The sequence below is a fragment of the Lactuca serriola genome, chromosome 9 (genome assembly GCF_051521515.1).
Source record: "Lactuca serriola cultivar US96UC23 chromosome 9, Lser_US96UC23_V15, whole genome shotgun sequence".
NCBI lineage: Eukaryota > Viridiplantae > Streptophyta > Magnoliopsida > Asterales > Asteraceae > Lactuca > Lactuca serriola.
This window is the reverse complement of record NC_136416.1, coordinates 63,953,048-63,975,257: the sequence shown is the minus strand read 5'-3', so window position 1 is coordinate 63,975,257 and position 22,210 is coordinate 63,953,048. Positions and strand designations below refer to the sequence as shown.

Genomic DNA, 22,210 nt, shown 5'->3' with positions numbered 1-22,210 from the left:
AAATCAATAAGGTTTTTCAAACTATATAAAACTCTTTTTAAAAATATTTCTTGAAATGCACAAGTTAAATACAATAAACATGTTTCACATAGAAGAATAGTACAAGAAATCAATTCAAGCAAAGTTTTAGAGTTAGAGACATGTACTCCAAGTACAAACTTACCTATGGTATTATAAGCACTTCTAAACACTTTACTTTGCTTTCAAGTGTTGTATGTACACCTTTTAACTATCTTTTGTTCATAATTAAAACATTTATCAAGGACTTATAACATAAATCTAGTCCTAAACCTAGTTTTTAGCTCAATTCAACTCATTCTAATCATTGCATAACATTAGGGAAATACTAAGGAAGATATGTGAGCATTTTGGGCTACAATATACTTAATAAAAAATACACTCAATTCAGGAGGGCACGTGTCCCATGTGAACTATTCCTTGGCATACACATGGTCCATGTAATGTCCAAGCCATGACAATTATGATTTTTTTTCTCATTTAGGTATTGTACTTTGGTGTATTTGCTCCTAAATATTCCATAAAGCTTCTCAATGACCTTAATGGATGAAATCAACCATATCAACTAGTTTTACTGCTCACTTACATATAATATCATTAACGACTTAATGATTAAAGATCTTAATGATTCAAAAGTTTGGTGAACTTCGTAGAAGTCACCAAACTCTGAAATGAAGCCATTCGCTTTATTTAACCTCATGTACTCATCTATATTGTTTCACATTTGTCCTGATTGACTTAAATGATCTCTAAAACGTGTTAATAAGATTTTTTCAAACCTAATTACACATGGATCAACGACTTAAGAGTGATTATCTAATGATTTGAACATTTTTTAAGTTCCCTAAACATCATATCAAATTCACAAAAATCCTTTTATAAACCTAGATCATAACCAATCGCCTTTCAATGACTTAGTAAATCAAACTTATGGCATTTCAAAGAGTTTTAATAGATTAAAAGTTTGGTTAAATCATAATTAAAGCTTGAGTCATCATTGAGACTCTAAGGCAACACTAGAATCACAAATTATCTATGAATGCAATTACTAGAAATGGTGAATTCCTTAGCTTACATAAAGTTTAAAAACATCAAAATAATCTTGGAAAACATCATCCATTTGAAGCCCCCAAAAAACCTTTAAACTCCAAATTATACAATAAAAGAGAAGAATGAGAGTGTACTAGTAATCTAAGGACCAAAACTAACTTGAGATATGAGAAATATGTACCTTTTTTAGTGTTTCAGTAATGAAATTTTAGTCTTCGATTATTCTTCAAATCCACTTCCAATTACTCTCAAACTATTGCCCTGAGTTTTATATTTTCTCAATTTACCAACAAATAAAACCCTAAACAACTAGTTCTTTATATATTTACATTTTTAACCTTTCCTCCCAATATTTCTATCCATTTGATCCATAATATGTTAATTTCATTAAGTATTGGTCAAATACTAGACGTTTTCCTAATTTACGAAATTAGCCTTTAATTTATATTTCTTTTTACCAAGTTAATTATTTAATAATTTTAAATTATGGAGTTTTTCTTTCCGACTAGTAAATAAAATATATTTTAATTTAATTTAGTTTATTTTTTTTTTCAAAATTAAAATATATACAAACAAGGCAAAAATTTGATACCCAAAATAAGGATGCTAAAACTTTTACTCAAACAAGGATGCTACAACTATTTACTCGTTCTCTTCTTGGAATTACTGTAAAAAATTAAAATTTATAACTTTCTCTAACTTAAATCATGTTGAGTTATATTATATATTTAAGCTTAACACATATTTATGTTATTCATGCTTATTGATTTTACACTAAATTTTCATTCCAATTAAATTTCAATCTATGGTTAAGTAATTAAGTTCAATTATTTTATATTCTATTTCTTACATTTCACAATATGAGTAATTTATTGTTTAAACAAATTTTATGGATATCTCTTATAACTATTTTACCATGTAAAAAAAATTCCAGGCCTAATACATTATTTACTAGGTTATAACCCGTGGAAACCACGGTCGATATATTTAAAACTTTTATATAGATAAAAAATAATAAATGTCAAAAAAAAAAAACAATTGTCGATTGTAAGTAATTATGAATTAATTTGTTAAGCAAACTAAACATAATAATGTTATTAGGATATGATTTTGTATTTTCAAATTTTGAAATGAATTTGATTTGTTACCAAAAAAAAGAAAATAATAAAAATCATAGAAAAATGACACGTATCAAAAAAAAAAACATTTTAAAAAACTGACACGTGTCATTTTATCAAGTTAATTATTTAATAACTTTAAATTATGGAATTTTCCTTTCCAACTGGTAACTAATATATTTTAATTTAATTTTAGGTTTTTTTTTTTCAAAATTAAAATATATACAAAAAAGGCAAAAATTTGATACCAAAAATAAGGATGCTACAACTATTTACTCAAATAAGGATACTACAACTGTTTACTTGTTCTGTTCTTAGAATCACCGTAACTTTCTGTAACTTTAATCATGTTGAGTTGTATTATATATTTAAGCTTAACACATATTTATGTTATTCATGCTTATTGATTTTACACTAAATTTTCATTCCAATTAAATTTCAATCTATGGTTAAGTAATTAAGTTCAATTATTTTATATTCGATTTCTTACATTTCTCAATATGAGTAATTTATTGTTTAAACAAATTTTATGGATATCTCTTATAACTATTTTACCATGTAAAAAAAATCCAGGCATAATACATTATTTACTAGGTTATAACCTGTGAAAACCACGGTTGATATATTTAAAATTTTTATATAGATAAAAAAATAATAAATGTTAAAAAAAAACAATTGTCGATTGTAAGTAATTATGAAGTAATTTGTTAAACAAAATAAACATAATAATGTTATTAGGATATGATTTTGTATTTTCAAATTTTGAATTGAATTTGATTTGTTACCAAACAAAAGAAAATAATAAAAATTATAGAAAAATGACATGTGTCAAAAAGACATTCTAAAAAAATGAAACTTGTTATTTTTAGGTTTTATTTATTAGAATGGATAGATAGAATAGAATAGATTTATTTTAAAATTAGTTTATAACCCGTGAGAACCATAGTTATAAAATTAATTAAACTTTCATATTAAAAAATCAAAATTCTTAATCAATTATTTTAAATAAATTATTACTTAAGAGATATTTTTTAGTTATATAAAATTATAATAGTTGATTTACATAAATACGTAAAGTTATATCACCTTATAATCTGTATTAATTTAATTTTATTTTTTTAATCTAATGTTATTAATTTAATATAATTAGAACGAAAAAATTTAAACTTTGAAATTTAACATGAAAAGTCAATTATTAATTTAATGTAATTAGAGTGAAAATTTTTAAATTGATAATTAATAGGTTGACAAGTGACATGATAGGTGACATACAACATTAATGAGAAGTTTTAATTGTATGACAGTTGTCAATAAATGAATATACCTATTCATTTATTACAATAGGGATTAAGTTTGTACTAAGAAAGGCAAATTTCTGTACCAAAATGCAAAATAGGATGTTATATAAGTTGAGACTTGAGATACACTTAGATTGGAAGGAGTGGGAGGGATGGTTCCCTCACTTTTGGTGGGCCATACCCTTCTATCCCTCACCTAAAAGCCAAGGAGTGGGAGGGAAACCCTTCCCTCACTTTTTTTTTAATATTTTAAATAAAATTAATATTTTTATTTATAATTTTTAAATTAATATCAAACATAAAATTTAATTAAAAATAAAAAGCATTTCATTAAGTAAAATAAAAATTACATTAACCATAATATTTAAATAAGTAGAACCCCCCCCCCCCCCCCCCCCCCAAAAAAAAAAAAAAAAAATCAAACAAACTACAATATAGTAAAAATTATTAATTAAAATTCTAATTTTATTTAAACCTAGATACGTCACTCGGAATCATCGTCTTCGTCCTCGCCTAGATCATCTGCATCATTCTCCCCAACGTCACTCTCGTCGTCGGAATCTTCACTCTCGACGAACATATCAGAATCCTCGTCTAATTCGTTAAACAAATCATCATCGTAAGATAACTCTTGCGGGAGCTGAACATGAGCCCTATAATTGTGCTCCACCAAATCAACACGAAGGGCCTGATGAAGGTCGCGATTGTGTACTCTTCTGTTCACCCTATACTCTTGTGTACGAACGACTACTCCTTCGACATTTGGCAAAACTTCATTTTCGTTGTATCGGCATATCGCTCTTCCTTCATCTTCAAGAATCATATTATGCAATATGATACATGCATACATTACGTGTTGTAACCTTTTCACCTCATATGACTTTGCCTCGACCGTTAGTACTTTGCCAACGTCTCTTAAGTACACCAAATGCTCGCTCCACATCCTTCCTAGCTGACTCTTGCGCCTCTTTAAACTTTTTCCTTTTCGGGTCGTTAGGACATGTAAACGATTTCACAAAAACAGACAAATGAGGATATATACCGTCAGTAAGATAGTATCCACGCTTATATGCTACCCCATTTGCTTGAAAAGGTACATCGTGTGACTTTCCAAGGTAGATATCGTTGAATACGGGTGACTGGTCTAGCACGTTGATGTCATTGTTTGCACCAGCTAGACCAAAGAATGCATGCCATATCCAAAGATCATGTGATGCGATAGCCTCTAGAATAATCGTCGGCTCTTTGTGGTCGCCTCTCATGTACTGACCACGCCATGCATTGGGGCATAATTACCAACTCCAATGTATGCAATCGATACTACCTAGCATTCCAAGGAATCCATGTTTGCCTTCATGCACCGTATACAATTGGTGGATATCGTTGATAGTTGGTTTGTGCAAATATCGTTGCCCGTAAACCAAACAGATCGCTTTGCAGAACTTGTACACAGAGTCCCTCACGGTACGCTTTGACATTCTAAAATACTCGTCCCATTTGTCTGCGCCAATGTCGTATGCTAACTGACGAATTGAAGCCGTGCATTTTTTAATGGGAGTGAAACATTTTTTCCCCTTGCATCCATTTTCCATTGGAAATATGGAAAACGGCCTTCCAAATCGCCAACAATATGTGAAAATAGTTCCTTCCTCATCCGGAACCGACGTCGAAACTTTACAGCGTAGACGACGTCATCTGCAAAATAATCTTCTATAAGACGATCGTGTCCGACTTCGTGATTTCTACGTAACGACGACTTTCTTAGGTTAGGTCGTGCACGTGATGTTTCACCAAGTCGGTTTTGATAGTATGCAACCGTTTTCGCTATGACGGAACCGATAAACTTAGCCTCCTCTACTGCCGTCGAATCGGATGATGAAAATGATGACATTTTGAGTAATATTTTTAAGAAAGAAATATAAAGAAATATAGATTATGGTTTAAAAAATAATAGAATGTGTGAGTATTTATAGATTAAGAAAAGGAAAGGAAAAAAGAAAAAAAAAATACAGTGGCCAATAGTTGGAAGACAGAGAAAGAGAGCGGGACTCTCTCCCCCCGGTAGCTTCCCGCGGTTCCTTTCCCGCACCCACAGTGCGGTGTGCACAGGTGCGGGATCGGTTCCCGCTCCTTCCCCGCAGTCCCACTCCGTCGGGCCTTAAAAAAAAGATGGAAAATTGAGGAAAATGAAAAACTATCTATCATATGAAGGCCCATTTTGTAGTGGGCCCTTTAAAATCCATGATCATTGATAGGATCGTCCTAATTTTTGTTTTTGTTTTGGAAAAAACTCAACAAATTTAGATATATTTGTGATTTTCCCTCAAGCCAATCACAAAAGAAACGGGGTTTAAACTTTGAGACCGTTTTGTTTAAACTTATATTTGATTCTCACTTAGGAAGAAGCTACAGCAAAGCTTGATTGCATGGAACACATCTTGTGCTTGTGTAATTATCTGGAATTTTTAGCAAGTTTGAATTTTTCATAGTTTTCCAACGCAAAATCCCACTTCTATAGGCCTGTTTGTAAATATAACAAGTTTGTATCTTTGATAAAACACTAAAGAACCTCTTTTTGAGTTGAAAAGGCTACAAAACAATAGAAGAATTGAACATGTGAAAATGGTGTTTTACCATCTCTACTAAAAAGAATGTAATGAAGCAAAAGAAATAATAGTTAAGGAAACTGAAACGAGCCTCCGATCTGGTTTTGACCTTGTGGAGGATTGATCGCCACCCACAGAAGTGAAATGGTGATTGCAATCAGTCCAGACCACACAAACACAATGGTTGGCGTTCTCCCTCTTCTTCCCATCAACCCTTTTGCAAATGGATACAGATGTGCCAAAACCCAAAAACTGAAGAACACACCTCCAAGAAGACGACTCCACTGTGGGATTGTACTGTAAATTGTCCGGCTGAACCCTACAGCTATTGCAATCAAGTTCACCATCATTATAGTTATTGGCGGGATCATCAGGGATGTCCATTTCACAGTGTATAAATCTGCAAACTCATCATCTTCATCATCTGCACCGGATTTTGACGTCAATGTGAACGAGATTTCGATTCCGGCAACCACTTTCAGAAGTCCTTGAAGAACAGCAGCCAAATGAGCGCTAGTCCCTCCGATCAACCAAAACTGTTCGTTCCTCCACCATTCTTCTAACTCGATCCCTGACCATTTCACCTCAAGCACAGCAAGCATCACGATGCAGAGAGTAATCGTGAGTAGGTAGACGAGAAAAGTCACGTTCAGGGTTTGCACGATGAACTGGCCGGAAAAGAGGGAAAGTGCAGGGAGGAAGCAGTAGACGATGAGGAAGATGGAAGTGAAAGGATACATGGCTACATTAAGGTAAGCGACTCTTTGTAAGATCTTCATTCTCGAGCTTGCTAACAGAGCATTATTACGTGAGAAGAAAATCTCGACTGAACCAGTAGCCCACCGGAGCACCTGATGAAGTCGATCTGTCAAATTGATCGGAGCTGTACCACGGAAAGCATCTCGTTTTGTCACACAATACACCGATTTCCATCCCCTGTTATGCATTCTGTAACCTGTCACAACATCCTCCGTCACAGATCCGTAAATCCACCCAACGCGTTGCCCCCATTCCGTTTTATCCTCATACCAACATGAAATCACGCTGATTGCTTCTGCAACGGTGGATGCGTCAAGAAGCTCTCGTGGAATGGTTAGGGCTCCAGGTGGTCTTCCGTTTTTCACCGCCGGATGATCTGCCAGTGGACGTCCTTGGAACTCCGCCACCGGAATGGAATCAATTAAAAGAGTAGAGTTTCCGAATTTCTTGGGAGCAAGAGAGAGATTCATGTCTTCTTCATCGGAATCGCCCATTCTTAGCGCACGATTCTCTTCCAGAGTGCTAAACTTGGCTTTTTTCCGACCACTACAGCAGCAGCTACAGAAACTAGGGTGGCGTTCTTTGGATCGTGGTGGATCAAATCCATAAAGCGCGATTCTACGAAACAGGCATCCAGTTCCCACGTAAACCGGCCCTTGAAGCCCATCAAGTGCCCTCATGTTTCCATCGAAGAAGACAGTGTTGTGATTTGCATAACGATCGGAAGGATCAATACCTTCGAATCGTTGAGGAAATTGGACGTAGCAAAGACGATCTCCACCTCTATCCATCATGAAACACATGCCTTCTCTCATGGCTTGTGAGTTGTAGATGTAATGATCGCAGTCAAGATTGAGAATGAAAGGACCATTTGACATGATTGCAGAGGCTCGAACCAGTGCGTTCATGGCTCCGGCTTTCTTGTTGTGATCGTAACCTGGACGCTTTTCACGGGACACGTATACAAGCATGGGAAGACGAATGTCAACATCAGTAAAATCAAGCATTCCAGCATCATCTTCTGTGCCCTGTAGAGGCTCATCACTCGGAGGTTTCAACATCACCTGTAAGACACCACTACAATCAAGCAATTTTTTCGATTAACACCAACTGGATCATCAAGAAGAACAAGGATTACCTGAATGATTCCAGAATGATCGCCTTTGGAGTGTTCTGGAGCAGGATTCAACCAAGTTCCAGGCCAATGAGTTCCATCTGCCATCCATGTAGCTTTCTGAACCTTGATAATCTCGATAGCTTCATCATCTCTCTTTTGTCTCTGTTGCTTCATCGCCTTTATCTCCTCACGTGCATGATAAGCATCAGATCGACGGCGTATAGAGTCTGGAAGACCATTGATACGAACTTTAAATTCATCAAATTCCCGCTTCACCCTTCTACGATCCTTGACAAAATCTGATTTAACCTTATTTTTATAAGGATCCTTCTTCAAACCAAAATACGAATCCGGATTCCTAGGCTCAATATTATGCTTCCGGCAAAAAGGCACCCACATGTTAGCAAAACTTGCAGCTTCCGCCATAGCCTCAAAGGTCAAAAGTGCACCACCATCATCAGAAACGTAACACGCAAGCTTCTCGACAGGGTAATCAGCAGCTAGAATTGATAAAATTGTGTTTGCAGTAACAAGTGGAGGTTCCTTCTCTGGATCTGCAGTCGATACAAAGATATCAATGCCTGGTAGATCCGATTTCCCAGTAGGGTTGTTTAGGGTTGGTACTTCGAATTTCTCCTTCAAAACAGCAAGATCAGTTGCACGATTTACAGGGTTGATTTTAGGCAATTGGTCAAGGACCCACGATAAAGCGAACCATAGTTCACAAACAACTGACATTCCCCATAACCAGATTGCATCATTGTTTGGATGGTTGATCCTCCAAGCTAAGAAGAGTACAAGAACAACCATTCGAACAACTATAAGAAGCCTGCAAAGAAACGATAACTTACTGTGAACCAGGGCTCCATAGTGGAAACATAAGAACAGAGATGATGGGGACATGAGAAGAGATGCAGTACCTATATGGGCTGATAATAGCAGCGGGAATTCTTAACTTGCGAGTGAGAGGTCTCCATGGTTTGTTCATCAATTCCAAAGACTCGGCATGATCGTTATCTTTGCCATTCTCCATGACTCCTTCCTTCGGCCATATAGCATTGCCATAACCATAAGTCCCACTGGTTTCAAACAGCCACCGGTTGTGGTCAAACTCGCCTGTTTGACTTCTCATCAGCACCGATTTGGTTGATTTCATCAACGACAACCTCCTCTCGTTTTTGGACATTCCGGAAGGCGCTGGGAGTGGTAGCGGCCTGGCACCATTGTCGACCAGTTCATCCAAATCGGTGGTTTTATACTGCTCCTTGCAACCTGGGCAGATTCCATCTCCGGTCTTGATGGCATCCAGGTAACAGTCCCTACATATCTTAAAATCACATTCGCATGGAAGGATATCTGCTCCCCGTTCATCGCTCATGACCTTGGCATCACATCCAGGAACAGAGCAGGAAGATCCTTTCGCACCCGCCATTTGAGGGTGGTTGATTTCAGAGTCGATTACCTTGTCCATGAGATGGGCGCGAGTAACAGCGTTGAATCCGCCGGTGAAAAGCGAACTGGAAACATACTGTTCTTCAACCTTCTGCGAAATCGCATCCATCGGCTGGTTGTCGGGAGTCGGCGGCAGGTGGACTGTGTAGTTCATGAAATCTTGACTTCCGAGTTCACTGTCGAGATCGTCCCTTGAATAATTTACATATCTCCCTGACGAAGTCCGGCGGGCGAATGTGACTTGTGGTGGCAACGGCGGTTTGCTAGGCTGTGAATCCGTAGCATCGGAGCTGATAGATAGATTGGAGCGAGTAGCTTTGAATGACTTGGACGCCATATTTCAGTAAATTCACTGGATCCTGAAACACCCAAAAGCAGAGTTATTTGCTTTTTCGAAAAGGGTAATTGAAAGAGTTGAAATGCGATTGAAGTTGAAAAGAGTAAAGTTGAAAGAAGTGATACACACCTTTTAGAAAGACATGGTTGAAGGATGCAATGCAGACGGATGAAGAGTGGTGAAATTTTAGGGCTTTAATGGAATTGGAATGGGAATGGAGAGCATGAAATGGCAATTATAGTAGAGGAGTAGGATTAGATTATTTAGATCTAAATCAGCTGAGATCAAAGCTGTCATCCATGCCTTCCTTCCGACATCACATGTGAACGTGAAGCCATGTATGTACGCGTCATTTCAAAACTACCCTTTTCTTTCTTCTTTCCTTCAAAACCGGTGACCATTATCGATCTTCTATCATCCCACGATCACCGCCATATTATTTTTTAAATTAAGCTCATGGGCCCACTCAACACTAATTTACTTCGACATGAATTATATTTCTGGTCAAACAAAGTTTTTGACACGAACATGACCACGTAGTAGTATTTCATTTGAGTAGATCTAACAATATTCCTAACGGGACCCACTACAACACTAAAATGTTTGTTAGTTGTCACTGCCAAACCAATCAAACAAAATTAAGTTGTTGACATGACGCATTATAATGAAAAAACGTTTTGTTTTAGTTAAACGAAGATGATATTGAAATATACATATATATTTTTTGTAGTAGCTAATTAAATATTGGGAAGGACATTGGTTATGTTTTTATGGAATTTATTTATGGAAGAGATCGTATAAAATCATATGTTGTAATATAATGATTATAATAAAAGGGAAGCATGAAAGTGTGATTCAATCATGGAATGCATATGACGAATGTGGGTTGCACGTCCCCATGATGCTTCTTCACATCCCTTTAGTATATTATGATTACTTATACTTATTAGATTCTCTCACGTCCATCATCACCGTTTTTATGAATCTTGATTCTCAAATCTCTTTTAGAAACAATTATGGATACAAACCATCTTACCAAACAATGTTGAATCTTTTACATACATGTCTCCTATAGTTTCTATGCTTAAAGAAAAAAAGAAAACAATATGGGAAATGACTCCGTTTTGTATTTAGAAATGGGAAAAACAATGGAAGACAAGTCCATCAGGGGGGCAGTGGGGTAGTAACAGTAACGTTTGGACGCTTGCAATCACACATGCAGATGCTTCTTGAGTCTTTAACAAGGCGTTGTGATCTCCTTGTGTGAAGCTTGATGTTTGCTAATTTACCAGCCATCTGTTAACAGTTAACACACACAGACACCAAATAAACAACATATCAGTAGTAGGTAAAGAAAGAATTATAATGTCTAGAATTAGGATAAGAGGCATACCATTCTCCAAACCAAGTCCTCTGGTCCCAAAGGTTGAGCAGGATGGGAGTATAAGAAATGTCTCGTATACTGTCATATCATATGTTACAAAAATATCAACATTAAATTCAGGAACAAAAGGAACATTGCTTCTACATCATTTTTTTTCTAAACCGACTGTAATTATTTATTTTGCATTTACAAGATGGATTCAAGCAACAGTTGTGATGAACTATAAATTTAACTGAGAAATGGGGTTTCAGAAAGATAGGGATAACTAGGCAACCGGTTTATTAAAATAAACAACCACAAAACAAAATTATAATCTTGTAGCATACACAGCATGTCTGGTTGATGTGAGAAAAGGGCATATAAAAAATAATTTAAGTTTCATATTTGGTTAAACTGGGATCAAGTTGAGCCAAGTGAACAATTTATATATTAAAACACCTGCTCTACTTTACTGCCATCGAGAGTATTGGCGAAAATAACTTTAAAAAAAATCATTGATTCCTCCCCATTTGGGTATAGTCCAGCCCAATTTCTAGAAACATGTCCCTTTGTTAATTTCCCACTGCCGATTTGTTTCTTTGGATAAAGCTCAAGTAAGTACATAAAGGCCTCTTCCCCTCATTTGTAAAACATATATTATAGTTGATTGATACCCTCTAACGTCCTCACAGCAGGGCTTTGTTGTTCTGGATTCGGCCCCTCAGCCTAATGTCTTAAATTACCATTATAACCTTATTTTTCTATTTTATCATTTATATATAATTATTGCCCCGTATCCATCATGAGCCAGATTATTCAAGAATTCTTCTTCAATTGCCTCAGATCCAAGGGCTTCATCAGTAGATTCTTCTTCCCCGCTTCACCATTTTTGGAGCAAAAGAAGAAGCTGAACAGCATTTTTGGAGAATGTGTGAGAAAATGAATCAGAAGGTGCAAAAAAAAAGAAGTTGAAGAGCATTTGCGAAGCAGAATCATCTTCTCCAAGTAGCAAAAAATAAGCAGCAAAATGACTGATTGTCTTGCACATGGAGAGGTCAAATTTGGGAGGGGAGATTACAATGATGGAATCCGACAATGTTCAAGGATCTAAACTTCAGCCTCAGGAATGGTGGGTGTTTGCAGAAAGAAAAATCAAATTGTGTGATAGATTTTAGTATTTTGTAAAGCTGAAGATTAACAAAACCTAAATAGACCTCTCCAATAGCTGCTCTGAGAAACCAATGCCCTTGAGGAAGACAGAGTAGGAAGGGTGGGGTAAGAGTCACTGGCGTTTGTGGTGTGGGAATCATCTCTGCCAGGTGGTTGTGAGGTTCACCTTTTGACCAAGGCAGGTGTGCACTTGTTTCTTAGTCGCCGGAGAAGACCACCGGAAATTATGGCAGAACACAAGGGATCGGATTTTGGAGTGGGGAATATTAAAAATATATAAATAACAACAAAAATTATTAGAAAATATAAAGGGTAAATTTGTCATTTTATAAGAATTTAACGGTGTCAATTCCACAACAAAACCTTGTAAAAAAGGTTAAAGTAACATTAAGAATAGGATGCAATTTTGGTAAACCACAGGGACAATTTATGCAATTTACTCTTTGTCAAAACATTCCTATGCTCTGTGTAACTGTTGACTAATCCTCTTCCAGATCTTTGGCTTTCTTTTGATAGCAAGGATGGGTTATATATATGATTTCAGGTTTTGTGTTGATATAAAATAAAACAATCCAAGTTACTATTAACCTTAATTTGAAAATAAGTTGATGGTGTTTGACACATAACATGCTTCTAAACTAGCATTTACAACAGTCACATACCTTAGCCAAGTTATCTTGCATTTCTTTTATCTGAGTAGGTTTAATACTTCTCAGGTAAGCCAAAAGCCAGCCTGGCTGCACAGCATCACTTGAAGAAACAAATATAGACATCTGCAACAACACAGTCAATTCAACAACTCACAAACCCATAAACACTCTTTCTCATTACTACTTACTAGTTTACTACACTGTTCATTGATTAGCAAAATGGCATGCTTACCTTACGATAATCAAGTATTCCTTCAAAAGGAAGCTCTAATTCATCACTAACTATAACAGGTATGCACCCACTCACAATCGCATCAAACAATCTAGCAGATGATGGAGTATCACCAGCTGGACTCAAACAGAACACAGACCTGCATACCAAACAAAAAAAAAAAAAAAAAAAACTCATCATTTTTACTAAAAAAAACACAGCCCAAGTGAAAAACACATGATTCAGAAACATAAGTTTACTTGCGCATGCCACTCTGTGCTGCTATTTTCCCTGCTTCCCCAGCACTTCCCTCTTCAATAATAACATCATCAGCACCACCAAGTTCTGACCCAAGTTTTGACCTTATTTTCCCTCCCTAAAATCAAGATATTAGAATGAAATCTGATTTTCCCACCATGATAACAAAATTAAAACATACAGCATTTCTTTTAAGCCTCCCACGAAAATATAGCAGTGTGGTTCTTCTTGGTGCACTTTCTGATAAGCATTTGGCATCACATAAATCAAGATTGGGAACATATGGCAGTATCAAATCTTTCTCAAGTGAAACTTGGCCAGGCTTGTACCTGAAATTGTTGGTATAATTAGTTAAATTAAAGGTCACAAAATGGGATTCATAAATTCCATGAATGTATAGTTATAAGAGTAAAAAAGATACCAGTTCCCTGTGGAATCCATATCTGGTAAAAGCCATATTGCATTCTTCACAAATTTGCGAACAGATTTGAAGGACCATGGATGATGAATCGGAAATATGTGATCTCTTCCTTCTGATCGTTTCCATGCAGGCTGATCAGTAACCCACTTCAAAGCTTCCTGAAATCATATGTTACAGCAAATTTAGCAAAAAAATGGAGGTCGGTTATAGAAAGAACATATGAAAGAAATAGCTATGAAAGCTTGAATACACACTCACACCCTGTAAAGCGTCTTGCATTGTTGTTTCTCCAACAAGAAGAAGCTGATAGTTGTGAAAAATGGAACATAGAAAAGATCAGCATCCTCCTTCCGATGAACTCTTACAACGCTTTTCAAAAGCCTTTCGGATTCTGGAGCAATCAAATCCGCCCACAGCCAGTAGTCAATTGAGTGCTGCAGAGATCGACAATCAAGATAAAACAGGTTGATACGGATAATAAGATTGCATTTTTTGGGAAAATAAAGAACCTACCTGTTCGATAAGCCGGTGAACAGGGCTTCCGTTAGAGGTGAGATTGAAGGTTTCTTTGTAAGTACTTTGGAATAACTGAAGCATATCATAAGTGAATTTGGCTGGCATCTCGTAAACATAAACCCTAACAGGCGGAGAAAAGAATGAACTTTGTTCATCATCGTAAAGCCTAGCAGTCTCTGTTTTCCAGATGAGATCATCTAGTTTCCTCACTTGCTGCTGTTCTTCAGTCTCCGGATCACTGACTGTATCTTCGGGAAGATGACGAGATCTCGAAATGCTCCACTTTTTCAAGAATATTTCAAGTGAATCGACGAAAGAATAATGAACATTAGGGTTAAGATGCGGTTGATTTGTATAGGAAGTACGTAAGAAGTTGGGTTTAGTGGGGGAAGAGGGAGAAGTGGTGAAGATGTAAAAAAGGAGGAAGAAACAGGTGAGGGAGACGATGACTAGAAGGAATGGAGATCTTGTTATTCTGGTGATAGGGTTCATGGAGGAAGAAGAGTAGTGCCTACCACCAACCATTTTGCCCATCAAAGAAGAAACACATAAAGGAATTGAAGAATTAATCGATGCTAAAATCTTGAATCTTGAGGACTAACCCCATGAAACTGAAGACTGAAGTAGCAGAGATCAAGAAATCTTGAACCTGTTTACAAATAAGCAAGACTGGTGTTCTCGAGTGTAGACCACTAAATTTACACGAGCTCAAGTATTGCTGGTGATGCTAAACTTAAAAGGGGGCAGCAAAAATTTTATGAAGTCAGATCAATTTTTTTAATTTTTAGTTTTTTTTTTTTTTTTACTGTGCAGCAAAAATTTTACGAAGTCGATCAATTTTTTTTTGTTTGTTTCTAGGGTATGGGTAAGCATTTGGATCTCTCGGATCGGAGCCTCAACAGATCCGATCCAATATACCACTTTATGCAAAATCGGTCTGATTTAAGAGTCGATCCAGTCCGATTTGATCAAAATACTCACCCTTGCTATCGTAATAGATAAACTAACTTTCAATAGGCTTTAAAGAGTTGCACAATATGCACCTCATTCCTTATGACATGTTTCTTCAAATGTTGCTCATGTGATATCCTACATGATACAATAATTAATGAGGTATTCTCATACGTTGCTTGTCGGGGCAGTGAAATCATATGTCATTTGTCTTGGTTTTGGTTTGGGAGTGGACCATATAATACCATTTAATAGAAACAAATTAATAGCATTGTACTTTTAATATCATTACAGAAGTTTTCAAGTTATTTTAACCCTATGATTATATGAATTGCTCTTCACGTCATTAACATTTTACTTAATAAACCTCCTCTTTAACAACTGCAAGTTCATCTTCAAAATCCGGGTTCAATTTGACATGTTCTTCATCAACCCATTCACAAAACTTGTACTTTTTAAGTAATTGATTTCTTTGATAACAAAAAAAAAATCTAAGCAGGTAAGGTAAGAAGGAATGTCAATTTAAAAAGAACCACAATCCCATTTGTAGAAAAATGGTCAAAATTGACATACCAAATAATTAAGGAAGTCTTTAAACTTTTTGTTAGGACGTTTTTTTGTCTTGGAAGTGCAACTTTGAGGTGGGATGAATCAATCACAAAGAATCTCGTTATCTGTTTTGAGATATGTGAACCGAAGCCAAAGACATCTTCTTGGAGAACATTAGGGCACCATTATTATTTGACTGATTCATGAATTAGGTTATCGATATAAGTGATGGACGAGCCACATATGAGAACATCTCATTGTCGATTGTCTCATGTGTTAGCAAAACTTGAAGAAAGCAGTCATAATGACTAAATGCATACAAAAACAACAATGACTTATTTTGGAAAAAAAATGGCTAAATGTATACAAACTAAGAACTATATTACCATATCAAGTCATTTTTCTTTTCTTAACCTCGAGTAACCGGTTATAAAGATTGAATGTGTACATGAATAAGTTCAATGACTTATTTTGAAAAAAGAACAATAATTACTAAACATGTACAAACAAAAAACTATATTACCATATTAAGTCTTTTTCCTTTTTAATTGATTTATTCTTATACCTCCAAGTCAATATAACCGATTATAATGTATATTACTTTTACTAATTATTTTTTGTCTGAATGAATTTTGTCAAAATTGACATCTTTGACATTTATCTATCATTTTAGTTATACATTCTAATTTCTTAAAATCATTATTACATTTGAAATATACCAATTTTACTTGTTATCAACCATCTAACGGATTTTTTTATTAGAGATTGCATCTTTATGGCCAAGATCATTGAGGTATGCAATGTATAATTCATCACATTTAGATGGTATGGTAACCTTAATAGGAGTCTCCAAATATATATAGCAAAAATGAGCTCAAACTATCAATATAAGACTTGTGAATTAAAACGATATATATGTATGTGTTGTCCAATATATCGTTAAACTCACCGAAGATGCCAACTCATACCCAAAACTGGCTACATAGATGATAAAATGTTATATTTAAATCAATTTTATAGCTTCAAGGTGATATTGTTTAAATTAAAATGACATTGGCCAATCGTATATATTAGACATAGCTTTATTCTTTTTCAGTTCCTTTCAAGCAAATCCTAATTCAACTTTACATAACTCAGAAAGGGATCAGGATACCATTCCCATTTGTGTTCGAGTTCGAGTGTTATAAAACGGACAATATCTTAATACGTGCATCTCATATATTACAAGTGGTATCTTTGGTATCAAAGATATGGTAGGAGTACAAAACTAGTGTCATGTCGGTTTGACAACGAAATGAACATTACTCATGAAGGTGTGCATGACTCTCCTTTCGAGACAATATTTTAAAATTGTGTAGCAGAGAGATCCCATCAAAACTCCACTAGTTAAGCATGCTCATGCAAAAGAAGTACCATAATGGTTGAACATGTTGCTTATAACGGACTATCTTGGTATGTGAACGATGTTACAAATAACACAAATTCACAAGTAGATAACTAGTTTTCATCATGGCACATTACAAGGGTAATAACCGAACATTTATGCAACAAACAAGAACTTTAGGAAACTTGGGGCTCTAACTTGAAAAACAAGGTGAGAATATGCCAACAGATTGTTACATAACTTCTTTTGTTTCTATAGAGTAAAAATCTAGCAACCGTTCAAACCACAACCAAGTTGTTTTAACACAAAATGCTTGTAGAAATAGTGGTAAAGCTACACATATAATCTTTCCCAAACCAAAAATTAAAAATAAAAGAAGACACAAAATAAGAAACCAAATTCATGTTCATAAAGACCCGAGCGACAAAGTGATGTGCTATATAACCCTAAAAACTAATAAGATCATCTTTGGGCTTTTGATCCTTTCTTGGTGAAGCAGATGTACCAGATTTCTTCCCAAAGATCATCTCATCAAGATCATCCATCATATCATCATTGTTGTTGTTGTTGCTGCTGTTGTTCCCACGAGACCCTGCAGGCTTTCTAATCAAAGATTCTTCTTTCCCCACATGAGATGGCTCATCAGGCTCTGCAGCAACAGCAATCATAGCAGGTTCTGGTTCCCGTTGCACCTCACTAGGTTTCTTCATTTCTTCATACTTTGACAAAACCTTCTGGATCTCATCATTCACACTCAAAGCCTCAAACAACAAGGCCTCATCATCTCCACCTGTCTCCACCATTCTTTGAACGGTAAGTTGTGATTGGCGACATTGCAGCACGAGTGTCGAGGTCAAGTCATCCTGTAATTCACAACATGTTAGAAAATCCCATACCAACTTAAACTCTCTGTATCATACTTATAATACCTGCAAAGCATCCTGTTGAGGTGATGAGGATAGAACAGTAGACAGAAGCTCAAGACTGTTTCTTGCAACATCAAAGGCTTCTTTTGTTTGTTCTGCTGACATGCTTTGAATCGGAATCTCTTGAGGAATCTGTTGTGGAGGATGAGGAATGGGATATGATTCCGAAGGTGGAATGGAACGAGGGGGTGTGAATATAGGAGCCAAGCTCTCGGAATCACGTCCAGGGAATCGTATTCCTCTTGATTTCAAACTCTGTTGTTACATAATCAATGAATAGATAAATATGTATAGTAATATAACCAAAATCATTAAGAACATATAGATGCTAAAAGGGTTTAATAATACCTTGTATGTTTCTTCATAAACAGGAAGATACCGGAGCTCTTCAGTAGACTCTCCCCATGCTTCAATTAAAATTAGAGCTTTGTTTCGGTTATTGACAACAGTTTGGGGATCATCAATCATCTTCACCATTTCATCAAGCACTCTTTCTGCAGCAACTTCAGAAAATGCCTTCTCGCAGTTCTTGACTACAGTCTCGAGTAACACTAGAGTTAAGTACTGAATCCTAGCGTTCTTCAGCATGATTCTTTTCTTTATGGCTCGAATCATGTCGATACTGCTGATTTTTTCATGGTTAATCATGTCACAGAGTTCAAGATTTGTAGCCCAATCAGGTTCATCTAGAGACTCGGCTGTTGCTTCCTCAACAAGATTATCAGCTTGGTTAGGACCTTGAAAGAACTCCTTCATCTTGAAACTCATGGAGCTCATGCCTGCAGTAATCTTCTGGCTGACCTCAGATCCACCAATTTTGAGGCGCTCACCGAGAGCATTAACTTTGTCCATTATGTTATCACTCATGGCTCCAACTTCCAAAACCAGAATTAAATCAGATCTCTTCAAAACCCTCAACCCTAGTTTTCAACTGTCCGCTAAATCTCAAGAAACCTACAGTAAAGTCCGATGATTTTGTTTTAAGTTGAAAGGGGAAATATCAAAGAAGGATGTAAATTGGACTACTGAAATAAGCAACTGTAAGAATCCGAGTATAAATAAAACAAACGCAGCAAAGGATCGGACTTCTCAAATGAATAAACGACGATCAGTGATCAAGAAATTCAAGGACGGTTACACGATTACAAGCATGGGCACTAGTATCTCAATTTCGACAGATGTGAAACAGCAATGAATGATCACACAAGATATTGTAAACAAATTCAAGAACTATGAGAACATAAAAATCAGAAAATTAAACAGTACCTTGTGAGGTAAAATCGAAGGAAGATGGAATTGTTAGGTTGTGAATGCGTATAAAGTGGATTCGGTACTTGGTCGCAGAGAAGACTTGCAGGTGGGTCTGGTGTTTCCTTGAAGTTGCCGCAAGTCTTCTTATACCCTTGACCTTTGATGGATGAATATATTCTTCAAAGTTCCCCAAACAGATGTATGACAAACACTTTTTCACCTCTAATATCTTTTTTGATACTTATAGTCCCTAATAATCATTCTTCACCGTAATCAGTCCCTTACTTTGAAAAAAAAAAGTATATTATTACAAAATCCTTAGAAAAGTATTTATATTAAATTATTAAGAAAATCCTCTTTACACAAGTCTTTATGCTTGTGTCTTAGATTCTCTTCGTAACAAGCTTCCGGACACTGACCTTAACGGTTTTACTACTAGGACACCATCCCCCCTAAATCTCATAATATGTTGGCGAGTGCCCTTTTTAGTAAAATTATCCAAGATATGGAAGTGAATTTCAATATGACGGCTCGACAGAAAACAGTTTTCTAGTGTTTACATGTAACACATGCTCAAGATTTTCTTCTAGCTATCCCTATAGATGAGTTTGGCCAACATATGTCTTCGGTAGAGTATCGTACCATCCTCAAATATCGACTCATGATTCCTATTTTCCCAGCCGATGGGATATGTCCGGTATGCCGCAAGGCATGCTTGGACTCTTTCGACGAGCATGCAGTTCATTGCAAAGAACTCCTAGGATTCAAATATAGACACGATATGGTTAGGGATGTTTTGGTCGACATATGTAAGCGTGCCGGGGTTTCCGCCAAGAAAGTGGCTCCTGTGAATTTCCTGACTGACCTGACAGAAGGAAGGTCAACCCTTAGACCGACTGACGTTTTGATTTTTGGATGAGTTGGAGGGAAACACACATGTGTAGACCTTACAGGGGTATCCCCTTTCGTAAGCTTGAGTGTCGGGGGTTTCACGGCGAGACAGACTACATTAAAAGCTGTTGCATGCAATGCGACCAAACATGAGAAACCGTGCATGGAAAATCAACACACGTGCATACCATTTTCATTTGATACGTTTGGTTTCCTTGCGTCGGATGCGATGAAACTTCTTAGTAGACTACAACGGATCATGCATATCAATGTTATATCCCCTAGATCTATGAATGTAGTCTTCAAAAGAATTGATTTTACCATACAAAAAGGCTTAGCGGCGCAACTTGTTGCCCGTTTGGTTTCTCATTCGTTGTATGATAATAACTAAAATCGTATATATTAATTTAATTTATTAAAAAGAAAAATAAAAAAAAAACTATCTTCAACAAATATTTACAAAAAAAGTAAAAAAAAAAAAACTAACAATCATTTACACAATTAAGATTTTAGTTAGTAATCTTGGAATTTTTTTGGTAATATTCATAAAAAAAAATCCATTTTCGTAGCTTCGATAAAATCATGATTTTTTTGATTGGAAAAAAACAACGATTATAATCATATTGTATTATGTGAGTATGATATAGATATTATCTTACTACAATTATATTGTATTTTTGTTGTTTGATACTTAGTCTTACTATAGGATTAAAACATTTGATATATTTGGACATCATAAAATAAAGTAATTGATGTTAACAAAAATAAGTACAAATCAAAGAGAATCATATCACAATCACGGCGTTCATAATCATGCTTCCCTAAACTATGACCGCCATAAAACCTTCATATCTTATGCTATTGTTGAGATCTTATTATGGCATGTTTTCCATTTATAAAGTAACATATTACATCAATATTAGGTTGAATGATAAATAACCTGATAATGGTAGATGGTGAGATTATAAGATAAAAGAAAAAAAAAATGATGTAAAAAGTGATGATGATTTCTACCAAATCTAACAATAAAAGTTTCATGCATTTAGTGAATGCCATAGCGTTTAAGTCGTCAACCAAATGATTTAAAATTAAATGAAAAAATAATTAAAAATGGATTAAGTTTGATTACAAATGTTCATGTCCCTCAACATATAGGTGATACATTATGCATGTATAACTTTTAGAATTCTATAAGGTAGTTTATTTTTAACAAAACTATAAAATGGTCTCTGTAGTATGTATTTTTTTCGAGGTTTAGTTCAAACCTTGATTTTTTGGCTTCGTGATCTTTTTGAGCTAGTTTCGTTGTATTTTTGGTCTCTCAAAAAATTGAAAAGACTATCATACCTTTATTATATTTATTTTTCATTTTTTTTCTTTTTCTTAAATATTTTATAATTAATGTATTAAATATACAAATGGTCTCTCTCACTCACTCACTCACTCTCACACACACCGTTGATGAAGTAGACATGAAATCACCATATCCATATTTTGAGAACAACGTGTAGGATTTAGCAAGAACATGTAAAACCCACTTGGCAAATACAAAAAGGGTATTAAAATAGTATTATTTTTTTAAGAAAAAATGTCTGGCATTTAGATCTAGCACTTGGAGCTGCATAAACCTTGGTTGTAGGTTAATCCTAAAACTTCCAAAACATAAAAAGGATGAATAAGAATTGTAAAAAAAATATTGAATGAGTGATCAAATCATATATCGTAAACACACACAAATACATATACATTCAGGAACATATAGACACACACGCTTATAAACACATACATATTAAGGAATGAGATATCACGTATCTTTCATATCTGTACTGTGATTCATATTGTAAATAATTGGTTATATACAGTTGTATTTTACCTGTATCCTTTCATAGTTTAGTACCTACAACTGTGATTATA

General features: G+C 35.4%; 3 protein-coding genes across 3 annotated transcripts; all 3 read right to left on the bottom strand.

Moving 5' to 3' along the window:
* Positions 1–6,007: 6,007 nt before the first annotated feature.
* LOC145074971 (cellulose synthase-like protein D3) lies at positions 6,008–10,228 on the bottom strand. The gene is made up of 4 exons (XM_079021279.1): positions 9,885–10,228; positions 8,887–9,777; positions 7,988–8,795; positions 6,008–7,913 (listed from the first exon to the last, which is right to left on the bottom strand). The coding sequence occupies exons 2-4, from the start codon at positions 9,753–9,755 to the stop codon at positions 6,162–6,164; spliced, it is 3,429 nt and encodes a 1,142-aa protein (XP_078877405.1). The 5' UTR covers positions 9,756–9,777; positions 9,885–10,228; the 3' UTR covers positions 6,008–6,161.
* Positions 10,229–10,729: 501 nt separating this feature from the next.
* LOC145074973 (Exostosin family protein) lies at positions 10,730–15,054 on the bottom strand. The gene is made up of 9 exons (XM_079021280.1): positions 14,342–15,054; positions 14,089–14,262; positions 13,829–13,986; positions 13,589–13,736; positions 13,410–13,525; positions 13,171–13,309; positions 12,951–13,061; positions 11,149–11,217; positions 10,730–11,051 (listed from the first exon to the last, which is right to left on the bottom strand). The coding sequence occupies exons 1-9, from the start codon at positions 14,876–14,878 to the stop codon at positions 10,920–10,922; spliced, it is 1,584 nt and encodes a 527-aa protein (XP_078877406.1). The 5' UTR covers positions 14,879–15,054; the 3' UTR covers positions 10,730–10,919.
* Positions 15,055–17,403: 2,349 nt separating this feature from the next.
* Positions 17,404–19,573, bottom strand: LOC145073319 (Target of Myb protein 1). The gene is made up of 4 exons (XM_079019868.1): positions 19,421–19,573; positions 18,503–19,108; positions 18,158–18,409; positions 17,404–18,091 (listed from the first exon to the last, which is right to left on the bottom strand). Exons 2-4 carry the CDS (start codon positions 19,019–19,021, stop codon positions 17,675–17,677), a joined length of 1,188 nt encoding a protein of 395 aa, XP_078875994.1. The 5' UTR covers positions 19,022–19,108; positions 19,421–19,573; the 3' UTR covers positions 17,404–17,674.
* Positions 19,574–22,210: the final 2,637 nt, after the last annotated feature.

What these genes read in the sequence shown, in the direction of transcription:
- LOC145073319 (XM_079019868.1), bottom strand. Translation starts at nt 19,021, where the DNA reads ATGAGTGATAACATAATGGACAAAGTTAATGCTCTCGGTGAGCGCCTC. An exon ending in TTTATGAAGAAACATACAAG is followed by an intron (nt 18,410 to 18,502) that starts GTATTATTAAAC and finishes ATGTAACAACAG; the next exon opens with AGTTTGAAATCAAGAGGAAT. An exon ending in CTCAACAGGATGCTTTGCAG is followed by an intron (nt 18,092 to 18,157) that starts GTATTATAAGTA and finishes TGTGAATTACAG; the next exon opens with GATGACTTGACCTCGACACT.
- LOC145074973 (XM_079021280.1), bottom strand. Translation starts at nt 14,878, where the DNA reads ATGGGCAAAATGGTTGGTGGTAGGCACTACTCTTCTTCCTCCATGAAC. An exon ending in TTCACCGGCTTATCGAACAG is followed by an intron (nt 14,263 to 14,341) that starts GTAGGTTCTTTA and finishes CGATCTCTGCAG; the next exon opens with CACTCAATTGACTACTGGCT. An exon ending in AATGCAAGACGCTTTACAGG is followed by an intron (nt 13,987 to 14,088) that starts GTGTGAGTGTGT and finishes ATATGATTTCAG; the next exon opens with GAAGCTTTGAAGTGGGTTAC.
- LOC145074971 (XM_079021279.1), bottom strand. Translation starts at nt 9,755, where the DNA reads ATGGCGTCCAAGTCATTCAAAGCTACTCGCTCCAATCTATCTATCAGC. An exon ending in GCTATTATCAGCCCATATAG is followed by an intron (nt 8,796 to 8,886) that starts GTACTGCATCTC and finishes GTTTCTTTGCAG; the next exon opens with GCTTCTTATAGTTGTTCGAA. An exon ending in ATCATTCTGGAATCATTCAG is followed by an intron (nt 7,914 to 7,987) that starts GTAATCCTTGTT and finishes GGTGTCTTACAG; the next exon opens with GTGATGTTGAAACCTCCGAG.